At 46.7% G+C, this 14,720-nt stretch overlaps 1 protein-coding gene across 4 annotated transcripts; it reads right to left on the bottom strand.

Annotated features, from left to right (window-relative positions):
• Positions 1 to 2,294: 2,294 nt before the first annotated feature.
• On the bottom strand, positions 2,295 to 13,414 carry LOC103176692. Of its 4 annotated transcripts, none has more exons than XM_042339665.1 (8): positions 13,344 to 13,409; positions 10,603 to 10,865; positions 6,610 to 6,798; positions 5,909 to 6,006; positions 5,091 to 5,176; positions 4,206 to 4,430; positions 3,444 to 3,531; positions 2,295 to 2,384 (listed from the first exon to the last, which is right to left on the bottom strand). In XM_042339665.1, the coding sequence occupies exons 3-7, from the start codon at positions 6,756 to 6,758 to the stop codon at positions 3,499 to 3,501; spliced, it is 591 nt and encodes a 196-aa protein (XP_042195599.1). In that variant the 5' UTR covers positions 6,759 to 6,798; positions 10,603 to 10,865; positions 13,344 to 13,409; the 3' UTR covers positions 2,295 to 2,384; positions 3,444 to 3,498. The 4 variants fall into 4 exon arrangements, with proteins under 4 accessions (XP_042195599.1, XP_042195598.1, XP_042195597.1 ...); XM_042339664.1 differs by having other exon boundaries at positions 6,610 to 6,824; positions 13,344 to 13,408; XM_042339663.1 differs by lacking the exon at positions 10,603 to 10,865 and having other exon boundaries at positions 13,344 to 13,414.
• Between the last annotated feature and the right edge of the window lie 1,306 nt (positions 13,415 to 14,720).

Raw genomic sequence — 14,720 nt, 5'->3', positions numbered from 1 at the left:
CCCTCCACTCAATAGGGCAATGCCTGTCACTCAGTCTCAACACAGAGGATCTCAGTCATTGGACACAAGGCGCTTGGGGAGGACAAAACTGGGAGGAAGGGAGGGAGAAAGTGCTGTATCTGCCTGGCTTGATTTGTTCTTCCCTCCCACCAGTTTCTGCTGAAGCGAGAGAGAGAGCGAGAGAGAGAGAGAGAGAGAAGCGTTAATGTCATTAATATTCTCCTGCCACGGCTTCTGTCCTGGGTTGGGGCCCCTCAGGGGAGGGAGATAGAGAGAGAAAAAGAAATGGAGTCCCGTAGTGTAGTGGTTAGCGAGAGGTGCCCGGGTTCGATTCCCGGGCGAGGCGAAACCTTAGGCAGGTTTCCTTACTCCGCACGCCTCTGTTTGCCGAGCAGTTGTTGGTCGATTGGTGGATTGCTTTCTGGGAATAATAATCCCTCCGCGACTATTTGTGGGACACTGCTGTGTGTAATCGGCAGCTGTGTTTTGCCCACAAAATACACAGCCAATCCATTTTACAATGTGTTCTGTGAAGCGCTTTGAGATGTCTCAATCACGTGATAAGACACTATATCAAATGCAAGGATTATTATTACAGGGAGTGTGTTGAAGTCCACTCCCATCTCTGCATTCTTTCCGCCGAATGCTTTCCCTGCCGTCTCACCAGGGGTGGTTGCCTACACACCTCTCGCTATTTAACCCTGATACTTCACGCTGCCTCGATTAATTGTTGCGCTTTCGCTTTGTCTTTCACTTAGAAAAAACAAAAATGAACGTTTCACCAAAAAGTGAAGTGCAGATATTTTCAGTGGGGCCTCTGCCATCTGCCCGCAACATAACTGCATATAATTATGCCTATATTAATGTTATCGTTTGTTTAAAAATATTCAAATTTAGCGTTTTTTCCTGTGATGTGTATTTATCTTGAAGCAGAGACCAAGTTTCCGAATGATCTATAAGTGACAGAATGGCGCCCTCTGCTGTATAGGTGGATTTAATTTGCCTTCAACATCGCAAACACCTTTCACAGGGAAGGGTACCTTTACGCCTCTGAAATGTGCTCTGCGTTTGGCTTCTCAAACGTACAGGTAATAATAATAATAATAATCCTTGCATTTGATATCGCGCTTTTCACGTCGGGAGGACAATGCAGAAGTTTGCCGTCTGCCGTGCAGTGTACGACGTACGCTTCACCAGATCACACACGGCGAGAAGCGGGGCCGTACAGATGGGAAAAGTCTCAGGGACAATATCTGGTCTGAGATGAGTTGGCTGAGCACTAGCTTCAGCGTATCAGTCAGGTATCCCACTCCCTGCTGGAAAGCCTGTGTGTGTGTGTGTACGCAATTGCCAAGGAAGAAGAGAAGAGTACACAGAGCAAGGAGCATCAGTCAGTCTGCTGCGACTAGATTATCAACTGGGTCATCTCTCTCAACTGTCCCATTTTTGGTAAAATAATCTCTCGAGAATTGGTCTACACCCACCAAAGATGAGGCCAATATTAAAATCCCTTCCGATTGTTGTTTGTTTTTTAAAGGCCGAGGAACAATTGATTATCAAGGGATTGATTATGATAAATTGGATTATCCCCAGTTCTCACTGTCAAGGCTCACATCTGAAGCGTGGCCCCTCGGGTGAAGCATCGCACTTAAACCTCCTACTTGATGGAGACAAATACACCACAGCAGCACTTTGGGAACCGAAGTTCAGTGAGAATCATTAAAAAGATAATCGCTTAGGAGTCGGAAGGGAAATAGTGTGGAGATTTTAATGAGCGATAATGTTGATGTGTCACACATTTCTGTATAGAAACAGGGGTTGGCTAATAAGCCCCTCGAGCCTGTTCCGCCAATTTTATAAGATCGTGGCTGATCTTTACTTAAAGTCCAGTTACCCACCCTTGCCTCATATCCCTCAATACCCTGACCTGCACGTGTCAGCCACGTTGCCAGGGCTCACTAGGAACACTGCCCACCCAGCCTAACGACTCGGTTGGCTACAGATTAGATGGTGGGCTCGTCCACTTCTGACTCTGAACAGGCAACTGTTGTTTTTTTTAAACCAATTTTCTCCGAATTTCCGTCCTTAAACATCGACAAATGGATGACTTCTGGGTGGTAAGGTCACCGCGGATGTCACTTGCCGCAGATGTGGAGCAACGGCTCTAACGTCATTTCCCGTCGCTGTTCACGTAAGACCTGATGACCTTGTAACCCAAAACTCACTTCAAATTCAAATCCAAAAGTAAAATAAATCTTTATTTCAGTAAAAAAAAATTGAAAAAAATTGGGGAAATCTATTCACGTGGCAAGGCATGTCTGATGTCCCTCGCCGCCATTCCATGTGTACAACTGCGGAAGGTACGATTCAGATCCAGCTTGACCCTAGAAATAGAAAAACATGGTTGCAATTGGTGCTCTGAATCCAACTGAGGTCCCAGCCGCCTGTTCAGGTGGGATGTTAAAGATCTCACGGCAGCAATTGAAATGAGAAGGGAGTTTATCTTCTTTCTGCACAGCACATTCCCCAATTTTCTCCTGAACGTGCTGTTGTTTTATTCTGGTTTATAATCCCTTGGGGGTTGCTTTGCCCAAGAAATCTACCATCCCATCCTCGCCTGACTCCACTGGCTTCCCATCACACAGGGGATACATTTCAAAATCCTGGTCCTCACCTTAAAAGCCGTCCATGACCTTGCATCTTCCCTACCTCTGAGGCCTCCGAAACCCCTACCAACCTGCTCAGTCCCTCTGCTCAGCGGGTTCTGGCCTGCTTCACGTTCTCCACCTTGCCCGCCCCACCATTGATGGGCAGGCCTTCTGCCACTCTGTCCCCACCCTCTGGAACTCCATCGCGCAGTCCCTCTGCCTCGCCCCCTCCCAGACCCATCTCAAGACCCTCCTCTTCAACCATGCTTTCGATCACCCTTTTCCCCCCCTGCCCTGCACCCTATCCAATCGGGTACGAAACATTGACTGTCCAGCGCCTTGGAATGTCCTCCCAATGTGAAAGGCGCTAAACAAATGTAATTTTGTGGTGGTGGTTGTTGTTTGAAATACATCAATCAAGATAGTAAGTGGAGGCAATGATGGTTGCAGGTTACTTGACTGTGTCTGTGCACGTGTGTGTATGGAGGGGAGCTAAGCATGATGCTGTCCTCACCTGGTGAGCTTACATGTTGGGGCTAAGATTCAAGCAGCCTCCAGTACCTCACCTGTCCAGGTGGCCATTCTTTATTTGACAGCCTTAACTGAATGTTTGCAGATGCAAGTCCAATCCTGTCCCCAAGTGAATCCAAATACACACACACACACACCCATACCCACACACACTTTCCAGCAGTACCTACTGGATAGTGGTCAGGCGTGGGAATCCTGGCAAATTCTCACCCGCCCAAAATTCCCTTTGACACAGATGTGCCAGAAGCCTTTCCCTTTTTATACCTGGATTGATTGTTCCTGGCCACGTTGCCCATTGGGTGTAGAGACTGTTGGAAAGTCACTTTCCCACATTTGGGCCCTCTTTAAATACCTAGAAAAAGAGGAATACCATCACTGAGAGCACGTCTCTAAAACACTGGTGACTAACCCATGGGACCCAGTCAAGAAGTGATCGCCGAACATTCACACTATCCTCAGTAAATGTGTGTTAAATTCAATATTTTGTTTCCAGTAGCTACTGAGTGGCAATAACTATTGCGCGCCCATCAATCAAGAAATATTCAATTAAGGACAAATGTATTTGGTTGGCCGACTAAAAAAGGGTGGCCACTACTGCTTTAAAACGTTCCCTCTAACAAAAAATATGAAGGCTTTCACTTAGCCAGGATCTGTTTCATTTGAGAACGATCCGTGTTGTAAAATGACTGCGCACCTTGTGTTACCGTTCGGCAGCGAGCAGATGTGGAATTCTCAGTTTGGTTTGGTCATGAGTTTCGGCGTATGTTACGACACCCGGCTGACAAAACAAAAGGGACCGATGCTGTGATGAGGGATCAGATCAGACCTGCTCATGCCCCTTGGGCAACTTGTGATTGTGCCAAGGTACATAATCTGTCCTCTATAGGACAGAGGACCCTCCACACGCTGAAGGCAGATGTTCGTTGAATAACTGATGGCTTAGGAGGACAGCTGTAGAGAAGATTGAAGAGTGATTTCCTGGTGATTTATTTAGTAAACTTATTCCCATAATATTCTTGTCAATACCTCTGGACCGCTCGCTTTCCCAGCTCCACTCCGGCGGGTAAGGAATCTCATGGGCCCCACTTGCCCCTGGCTGTCGTTCAGATCGGGCAGCAGGTTCTTGCTAAGGATCAGGGTGGTTTTGGCCCGGTTCAGCTGCGAGATGGTGTACATTGCATTCACTCTGCGCCGCTGTGACCTCAATGGATCCGAGGCTTTCGTCCCACTCCAGTTCCCCAAAGCACACGCCTAGCATCAGACACAGCGGTTGTATGAAGAGTGAAATTACTATTTTCCCCATGTTTTGATACTCAAGGCAAGTCAAGCTACTTGGTTCTAATTTCACTAAATTAACTGTAAAGCACTTTGAGAGTTTGTGACCAAAAACAAACTCAAATATATTGTACACATAATATATATCAAACACAAGGATTGGTGTTAGAAAGGTGCTGACTTGTGTTGGGGTACACCGCTACTGGTGCCACACATTCTCCAAAAAGATGTATTCATTGACCAGGCTCACACATCGAAGCACTTAGACAAAAATATCAGGAGGTGCCTATAGAAAGATAACTCCAGCAGGGAACATTGGGCAAAATTCAACGAGACGGTGAATTTGCTCATCTTATTGTTCGTCTTATTTGACATTTTCTCTGAGTTGAACAACAATAACAATCCTTGCATTTGATATAGCCCCTTATCACGTCGTTGAGGCATCTCAAACTGCTTCACGGAATATACTGTAAGGTGAATTGACTGTGGATTTTATGGGCGAAATGCGGCAGCCAATTGCGCACAGCAGTGTCGCACAGTCGTGTCAATAAATCCATCCGTTCATTGATAGTATTTTCCCATTGTAAAGGAGAAGTAACAGACTTAGCAAACAGCACAAGTTAGACCTCACGTTACCTGGAGATCAGGTGAGTGGATCTGCAACAGGTGGCTTTTGGAATCTTCTCGAATGATTCTCCACAGTTCTTCAGCCCCTACGCCATCTGGAGGTGCAATATACAGAGGACTCAGAGTCACGTCACCTACTTGGGATCCAATTTGAGAAATTCCTTAATAAGAAATCCCATTAGAATGCTGGTCGACTCTCATGAACTCTGCTCTAGATGCAGATGGTGTTTGAGTTCAGTCCTGCAGGAAATATCACCACCTTCATTTATACAGCACCCTTCACGTAGGATAATGTCTCAGAGTGCTTTAGAGTGACGGAAGTCAACAACAGCAACAAATTACATTTGGATGGCACTTTTCACGTCATGAGGACATCCTAAGGTGCTGGACAATCAGGGATCCACACCCGAGCTGGTGGTTGGGGTCAGGAGGGATGGAGGGCGGGGAGAGTAGAGGTAGGAGGGTGACCGAAGGCGTGGTCAAAGAGGAGGGTCTTGAGACGGGTCTTGAAGGAGGCAAGAGAGGGGTCAAGGCAGAGTCAGCCACTGAGCAGAGGAGGGGAAACGGGGAGGTTACATAGGCACAGTGAAGAGCTAGATTTCAAGGGGAGACTTGAAGACAGAGAGCGAGGGGGCAAGACAGAGGGGTAGAGGAAGGGAGTTCAAGAGATAGGTGTAGCAAGCCTGAGTTAGCTGAGAGAAGGGGGTGAGCAGAGGTGTAGCTCTTCCTCGTAGTTCGCATACACTCTCCCAGTGAGTCTTTATGATACAAATGTGTTAATTAAAAGTTCTACAAACAAAAAAATGCTGCGAAGTGGTCCCACTCACCTCCCATCCATTCCAGTAACTTCGACACCCACAGGCTAAGGTGGGGATTTGCCTGCAGTGGTTGGAAGAAGTAGTTTGCCATCCGAGGGCCGAAGAGCCTTTGAGAACGAGAGAGAAAAGGTAGACACCACAAAACATGATTCCAGGTTGGCAATTTACCCACCCACCCCCCAAATAATTATAAATCACGTTACTGAGTGAACCAGACGACTTTTGGGAGGAAGGTTAAGGAGCGGAAATCATACCCTGGGTGGCAGAATTCTCAATGGAGTGGAGGAACACGGATCAACATAATAATAATTTGGTCACTCAATCCACGACTGTTTGTGGGACACCGCTGTGCGCAATTGGCTGCAGCATTTCGCTCTCAGGGAAAATATACAGTCAATTCACTTTACAGTGTATTCTGTGAAGCGCTTTGATGTGATAAGATGTGATAAGGTGCTATGTCAAATGCAAGAATTATTATTATCATCTTAGAGGACAAATTCAGTGGCCTTAAAAGCTGGACGAAGGCTGTGGAGTTCTGGATCGGGTATTTTAAAACAGGATTGGATAAAGAAGTGCAGATGAAGGTGATTGTAGGATTTTGGAAAAGAGCAGGGAATTGAGATGAGGATGGATGGAACACCGATACAAAATAATGGGTTGAACGACCTCCTACTGTGCTGTACATCTCTCTATAGCTCGCTAGATCTTACCTGAACAGCTGCTTCTTGTATTCTGGTTCATCGTCGAGCTCTTGATCCCAGTCACTCTCCTCTCCCACTGGCCTCTGGTGAGACCCCAGGCTTCCAGCCTCCAACAACCATCTGCTGCTCCTCAGACGAGCCTCACTGTCTCTCCACATCCAGGCTGGCCTCCGCGTCGGACTACGTGGAAACAGGGGCCTAGAGACGCCAAAATTCCACCTAGTCTTTATAGGCAACACCATTATGTTCTAAACCCGGACAGCATTTTTTTTCAGCTCTTAAAAAGAAACAGCTTTGATAAACTTTAATCAACGTTTCAGAAAAACTTTAATAAAGATAAAACGTAAGAATTTTCCACTGTGGTTTCTTCCGGCTCTGTATTTTCTTCCAGGTGAACAATTCACCGTCCCACACAACTCGTGCCAACACTATCTCCTGTTGCAGCGAGATTTTCCGCTCAAAATTCCCTCCCTCTATAAATAAACCCCCCCCCAAAATCCCGGCTGCCCTTTCAGCAGCCCTCTCTGCCTGCAATCCCACTTTCAACAATCTCTGTATCTGTACCCCCATATCCCTGGCTTCTCGAACACTGTCCTGTAGGATTCTGAATTTTTAGCCACTGACTAAGGTGCCACACCTGAAACTTACAACACAAAGTGACTGCCCTGGTTGGAGTGACTGAACATAAGCGAAGTTCTGTAGCTCAGTGGTTAGAGCACTCGCTTTGCAAGCGAGAGACCCGAGTTCAATTCCAGGCAGAGGGCAAAACCTTGGGCAAGTTTCCTTACTCCACACAGAGCCTAATTAATAATCCCTCCAAAAATAATTATAAATTGGTCATTTTCAATCTACGACTGTTTGTGGGACATTGCTGTGCGCAATTGGCTGCCGCTTTCGCCCACAAATATACAGTCAATTCACTTTACGGTGCGTTCTGTGAAGCGCTTTGAGACGTCTCGAAGATAGGATAAAGCGCTATATCAAATGCAAGGATTATTATTATTATTATTAAGCTAGGGAAACTTTTCACAGGGTGTCTTGTTGCCATGTTGATACTTTGAAGATCTGCTCCTTACAGACTGCCGCTTAATGATCTCTAGACAGGATTAATCAAAAGCACGGCGCAATAAATCACAAGGCTGGGTTCAGAAGTTTATCTTTAATCGAGACACAAAGAGGAATGCATTCCGCAGGTTTGAGAACCACCCAAGCCAAAGGCTAGCATTCACACAGTCCTGAGCCACATCATAAATCACTCACAGAGATCCACCAAGGCGATAGAAACAACAGGACATGAGTTGCAATATCAGGACAGACACCTGGAAGTTTTTCCTTATTCGAAGAGTAATTAACGACTGGAACAGGTTGCCAGGAAGGGACACTGGACTCATTTTTGCCTACAAAATATACAGTCAAATCACTTTACAGTATATTCTGTGAAGCGCTTTGAGACGTCTCGAAGATAGGATAAAGCGCTATATCCAACGCAAGGATTATTATTATTTTTTAAAAGGGAGCTTGCTGCTGCGATGGGGGAATGGCAGGGTGAGCAAAATAATAATTACTCGCATTTGGTTTAGCCCTTTATCACGTCGGAAGGACGTCTCAAAGCGCTTCTTCTGTGAAGTCCAATTCTCTGATTCAATGAAGATTCAATCAAGGAACACTCGAGCCACCCTAGTGGCTGAGTTCAGCACGGATCAGGGATCGAACCTGGTACATGAGAGCATCCCACAGTTCATAGACTGCGAATTAACCCTTAAGGTGGCAGTAATCAAACTGAGAGAAGAAAGAGTATCAACTCACAGACCAAACGCTCGGAACTGAAAATCTCTCACGTGAGGAACCATTAACACACCCCCCACTGTTCCGAACAGACAATGCGTCGATAAATTAAGAAAATCAGGAGGTAGTAATTTGGCCACATTTGAGAATGATAACATCCAAATGCTATCGCTGAAAATTACGAGGTCAATGTCAATGAATCAAGCGCAGAACACTCTGTGCCGATCAGATCCAGGTTACATACCTGTGGAGCCCAGCCTCCTCTTGTAGCCCGTAGCCTTGTCCCAAACGTGTGACTGACTCGGTTTTGTAGTCGAGACTCCCTCCCCCTGCCCGTCACCATGCCGACTATGCCATCTTGCAACCGCAACCCTGAGTAATAATTAATTAAGTGGAGGAGGGAACTATAAATCTCCTCTCGGTCGTTCCACCGTGTGGGTTGGCCAAGATTGAGCGCTGCACAATCAGGATTGATTGGAACTGCACCAAGTTTAGACGTTTTATGTCTGCTTCGTCTCATGGAATGTCCTCCCAGTAGCCCGTCCCTTGGTTATGACAAGTTTCAGCTAACCCTGGCTTTGTTCCTTCCCAGCTTATTCTGCATGTTACAAGTAAAATAATAATCATAATCCTTGCCTTATCACCTCTTCGAGATGTCTCAACGCGCTTCGTAGGATTCACTGTAAACTGAATTGACTGTATACTTTGCGGGTGAAACGAGGAAGCCAATTGCACACAGCAACGTCCCACAAACAGGATTGAGTGACTAATTTTTTTTAAAAAGGAATTATTACCCCCCTGGAAAAGCGATCCGACACTCAACTAACAACTGGATTCCCACTTAAACTGCTAGATAAACAGCGACGGTTGGAGTAAGGAAACTTGCCCGACTGCTGGGAATGTATGCGTAAACACTCAGGTCCAACAATAAAACACCAGGGACCCACTCTGCCATCTCCACGTCAGGAGAACGGAAATATATCAACAATCACACCAGCTCCTTTTCAAACAAAAGCATAAACTTTGAACTCCGAATGCTAAACAAACATGATCAACTTATAGAGATTATTAAATACGTCTATCTTAAGCTTCAAAAATTTTAAGACATTGTATTTTAAATGCGAAGCAAAGCAAAAATGGAAGGTTTAACCTCAAAATAGTACTTCTTCTTCACACAACAGAAAACAGTCAACGTCAAGACAAATGCTAAAACTTCCGAGTGTGTTATCCGACCCTTAAATTATTGAGCTTCCACTATATCTATTTTTATTCCTGCACCTGTTTCCTCTCCTTCTCCCTTGACTCATTGTTGAGTGACTCTATTCCCTTATCTGGTCCAATACAGAGACCGGTGATAGTGGACAACTGTGATGATCACTACCTCAGCTGAGATCAGTTGAACTCAACGAAACCCAGAAGCTTTCTCCTCCACTCTACACACGTTACTCCACATGACCAGGAATTGAATCTGCCTTTCCTTAGTCTTTCGACAGAACCAGAGTTCTGATGAAAGGTCATCGACTTGAAACATTAACTCATTTTCCTCTCTCCATAGATGCTGCCTGACCTGCTGCGTGTCCCCGGCCACTTCTGGTTTTATTTCAAATTTCCTGCATCTGCAGTATTTTGCCTTTAGCCTTTCATCTTCCGCGACGACGACAACAACAACAACTTGCACTTATATAGCGCCCTTCACGCCGGACGCACGACATCTCGGAGCCGCTGTTTCCCGGATTCTTTTTGCGTCCCGGACGAAAGACCCCTCAACACAACCGATTTCAAATGGTGCTAGAAAATGTGGGGAGACTCTGAACACCAAAGGAAATCAGTCATCATGGAGAGGGTCAAAGGCCTACAGGAAGTGATGTTACGATGGTCCTCCTCGCCAGCTGAATCCCAGACGTTTGCTCTTCAGCTGAACCCACAATCTTCTGCCCAAGAAGCAGGGGAAGGACATCAATTGAGTCAGGCTGACAACTTCAAATAGAGAGAGAGAGAGAAAAAGAGAGAAGACCACCATCAACGCTACAGCCACCACACCTACTGCAAAGCTCTTGAGGGACACAGGGAGCACTGCTTGGAAAATGCTTGACCGCTCCAGATAAAGGCACTGTGTGTGTTGCGTTCCACATGAGTCTGGCATCACACTCACATAAGTGACCCAAGCGCCCCTGCGCTCTGGAAGCAAAGCAGATTTTGCCAAATGATTGTACTCACCTTTAAAGGCCGTTTCTCTTTAAGAAGACGCCTCGACCAAAGATTCCGAGCAGAAGGTCAACAACAACAACAACAACTTGCACTTATATAGCTTCCTCCGCGCAGTGTAGGGTCTCGAGAGCGCTTAACAGTGCCGAAATCTGACACGGTTTAACGTCCAGCGGGAAAGGCCTTTAAACCTCAGCACAACAAGACGCGTTGCAAAACGTCTCCAACACCGCACAAGTGTAAACAAAACCCAAAGTCCTGCAGATGCTGGAAATCTGAAACGAAAACAGAAGGAACACCGGGAACACTCAGCAGGTCAGGCAGCATCTATGGAGAGAGGAAAGTGTTTCAAAGTTTCGTCAGAACTGGGGCAGATTGGGAGGGAGAGGCTTTTAAGGGCTAACAGAGATGGAGGGGTGGGGGGCGGCGAGGCAGGGCAAGGAAGACAAAGGAGAAAATGGTTTCGAGGACAGGGGATGATGGGTTAAAGAGGCGTTAATGATGCAAAACAAAGGGGGGGGGGGCGAGGAATTGCAACAAAACAGGGGAATACTAATGCAAGTCTACAATAATTACAAGTGTACGTTGTGGGCTTCACCAGTGGAGTCACCAGATTGTATCGAGTGGCTACCGGGTCCCTTTGATGCTAAGTGTAGTCAAGAGCGGGGGGGGGGGGCAGAGCATGGGTGCAGTGGATGGTGGGATGAGTCTGACACTCAGTGACAGGACTTTTATGTGGTTCGGCTTTTAATGATGGCCTACAAGACCCCCGACAGCATGGGGCTGGAGTACAGGAGCCACTGCTCCCTCCCTCCAGCTGCCGCTTTCTTTGTCTGAGATTCTGGATTTGTCTCGGAGAATTCTCGCTTACTTTCCTCTCTCGTGACAGTAAACTGTCAGGTCGCGCTGCCCAAAGCAGACTTCGGGACTCGCCCCGCGGCTGACTTGGAACTGTTTTTTTCCCTTAAGAAACCGAGTAAAGGGACATTGCACAGTACAGGACCAACCAATGATACACGTCAAAGGGGACGAGCGAACAATCAATGTCGTGGGATAAGTTGTGGGAGACTGCTGTGCGCAACTGGCTGCCACATTTCACCCAACAAAATACACAGCCAATCCACTTTACAGTATATCCAGTAAAGCGCTTTGAGACGTCTCAATGATGTGATAAGGCACTATATCAAATGCAAGGATTATTATTAGTAGTAGTAGTCGTAGTTGTCCAGTTGGCATGGTGAAGTGCTTTGAAACGTCCTCTCGACATGAAAGGAGCTACAGTACATAAATGTAAACTGTATTGTTGACACTAGGTTTGGGTATTAAAAGCTGTAGATTGTAGGCGGAAGTGAAGCCTGAGGGAAGAAAGGAATTCTACAATGCTGAGATCTGGGAGGGAATCGAGTGGGAGATGAACAGTGAGTTTTCATTTCTACGCAGTGAGGCAGGAAGAGAGACTGGGACAGTGTGTTTGGAACACGAAAACACGTTGACGTGTAACACGACTAAGGTGGCAGCATGTGGATCCTTCCAGTGGTACAGTGTTGTCTTTCCTTTTTCAGGTTGAATAGACTCTAAAAACTGCAATGCTCCCCTTCCGGCTTCCACTCCCTCTGCAACTCCCCCGTCTGACACACTAACACCCACACCCACAACCCCACCCACCCACACACACACACACAACCCCACCCACCCCCTCTTCCCCCCCCCCCACCCTCCACTCCCTGCTTCCCGTCTCCCCCACTGTTGCCTCTTCCCTTCTCCCTATCACGCACTTCCCTTCCAACCCGTCGAGTTACTTTCTCCCCTCGCTCGCCCGGCCCTCTCCTGCAGAAATCTCAACGTCTTAAATTATACCTTTCAGAATCTGAAAAAAAAAAGGTCACATTTCCCTCTCCGAAGGGCAGGAGAACCAACACTCCCTCCTTACAGGCTGTGCGAGATTCAGCCAAACGCCCAGTATATAACATCAAACATTTAACAATAAGTTCCGCCACGTCAATCAGAACACAGGCAGTTCAACAGGTTCAGCTGCAAAAGAGGGGCATGTCACCAAATACTTCTTCTTCAAACTCGGGCTTACAGAACATCGCAGACGAGAGACCTGGGTTCAAATCCCTGGCGGGGCGAAGTGTTGGGCAGGTTTCCTTACTCCGCACGCCTCTGTTTACCCAGCAGCAAGGAAACCCGGTTGTTAGTCGGATGGCGTGTCACTTTTCTAGGGGGTAATAATCCCTTCAAAAAAATAATAAATTGGTCACTCAATCCGTGACTGTTTGTGGGGCCGCTGCTGTGCGCGATTGGCTGATAGGTTTTGCTCGCAAAATTCTGTATTCTGTGAAGCGCTTTGAAACGTCTCGAAGACATCATAAGGCGCTATATCAAACGCAAGGATTATTATTATCATTATTATTATCATCGTCGTCGTCGACGCTGACACAATCCCAGCCAAGATGCTCCCTTGCCTCAAAACGGAGGAGCATGAAATGCCTTTAAAGTCAGCCTTTTTTTCCGGCTCTAAAAAAAGCCTTCGGCTGACTTGGTAACTCGAGCTTGTCGTGCCTTGCAGAAGCCAATTCTTTTCTTAAGCAGGTAGGGAAGGAGGGGAGAGTTTGCAAATGCAGACTAAAAAGACACGAGGTGCAAGGGAGGGAGAGGCCTTCAATTGGTGACTTGACACAGCGTTTTCTAAACCTGCTGCTGACGAAACATGATTCTAGAGCAAAACACAGCGACTGGGATTCAGTACTCACAGCATCAGGAGGAAGGAGCCCCAGCAAAGAGAGAGAGAGAGAGAGAGAGGCTCTGGGCTGCCCCAGCACCAGATGCCCCCACTCCAGAGGCACTGAACAGCTTCTGATCATTGCAATGACCCATCGAGCTGACAGGTCCATGACCTCCACCCCCTCAGTGGGATGTCCTGGACTGCCCAGCTCAGCCCATCTGCTACCATTAGCATAAATGCAGGCTGGGCAGCAAGTCTCAATGCAGGGCATGGCCTCAAACTCTTTCTCCTTTCCCACACCAAACCCCAACCCCCCCCATCACACACAAACATACATACACACACCAATCTCTCACTCATTCACATCATTCAGAGAGGCAACAGGACACACAAGCATCTGTTCCTTTATTCAATCTCCAAAACTCGTTCATTCACACATTCTTTCTTTTCACCCCACCCATATCCATTCAGACTTCAAGACGTTTGAATCCCCTCTCCCACACACACACACTTTACATACACACACTTTACACCAAAAAAAAGCACATTTCAATCCCCTTATTTGGAGTATGACTCACTCAGTGAGGGAAGGGTTTCAAGAAGCCCAGAATTCCACCTAGTCTGTCTGACTAGTCTGTGGAACTATTGAAACATTCACCAATTTAGCTCCAATTTAGAAACGTGAGAATGGTTTTGAATTTAAGAACTGCACCAATTTCTGGGCAATCCGCCCTACAGGCCGAGAATAAATTCATTCTCACACCATCTTCCAGTATATCCTGTAAAGCGTTTTGAGACGTCTCGATGATGTGATAAGGGCCTACATCAAATGCAAGGATCGTGAACCTTTATTATTAATCAATGAAATTTTGAGCCTCAACATTTTTTTGTTGTTTACTTAGACATTTCCAAACTCGTTGCCGACTTTAACACAGACAAAAGGGCGGGGGTGTGGGGGCGGGGAAACAGCAGCTTTGCACACTAACAACTAGCATTTATGTAGCTGCCTACATGCAAGAGAGTATTTGAGACACAGACACAGGAAACCAGCGGTGATGTGCCATCAGGAGACCGACAAGAGCGAGAAAGTGGTGGCGTACCATCCCCCTGCATAAGCCACTGCCTTGAGTGAAGAGCTTTAACCACATTAGCATCCAGCGTGGATCCTTGCCGGTGAGAATATGATGGAGGCTGCTCCCTTGTAGTCTCTTGTCCTGGATCTGGCAACACCATTCAGTAATGTGTGTCTGTTGTGTTCACTGCTCTGTGGATGGGTCTGACCTCCAATATAGTAACCCTGTGCTTGGACCCTCCTCAGACAGTGACCCACCTTCAAAAAGAAACAACGAAACACACGAGGATGATAAGAGTCGCCACATACCTATTGAAAGACTATTTTATTTAG

This window comes from Callorhinchus milii, unplaced genomic scaffold, assembly GCF_018977255.1.
Source record: "Callorhinchus milii isolate IMCB2004 unplaced genomic scaffold, IMCB_Cmil_1.0 Scaffold12, whole genome shotgun sequence".
NCBI lineage: Eukaryota > Metazoa > Chordata > Chondrichthyes > Chimaeriformes > Callorhinchidae > Callorhinchus > Callorhinchus milii.
This window is presented reverse-complemented; position numbering and strand designations above follow the sequence as displayed.

What these genes read in the sequence shown, in the direction of transcription:
- LOC103176692 (XM_042339662.1), bottom strand. Translation starts at nt 8,728, where the DNA reads ATGGTGACGGGCAGGGGGAGGGAGTCTCGACTACAAAACCGAGTCAGT. An exon ending in TACAAGAAGCAGCTGTTCAG is followed by an intron (nt 6,007 to 6,609) that starts GTAAGATCTAGC and finishes TCGTTCTCAAAG; the next exon opens with GCTCTTCGGCCCTCGGATGG. An exon ending in GGAAAGCGAGCGGTCCAGAG is followed by an intron (nt 3,532 to 4,205) that starts GTATTGACAAGA and finishes CTCTTTTTCTAG; the next exon opens with GTATTTAAAGAGGGCCCAAA.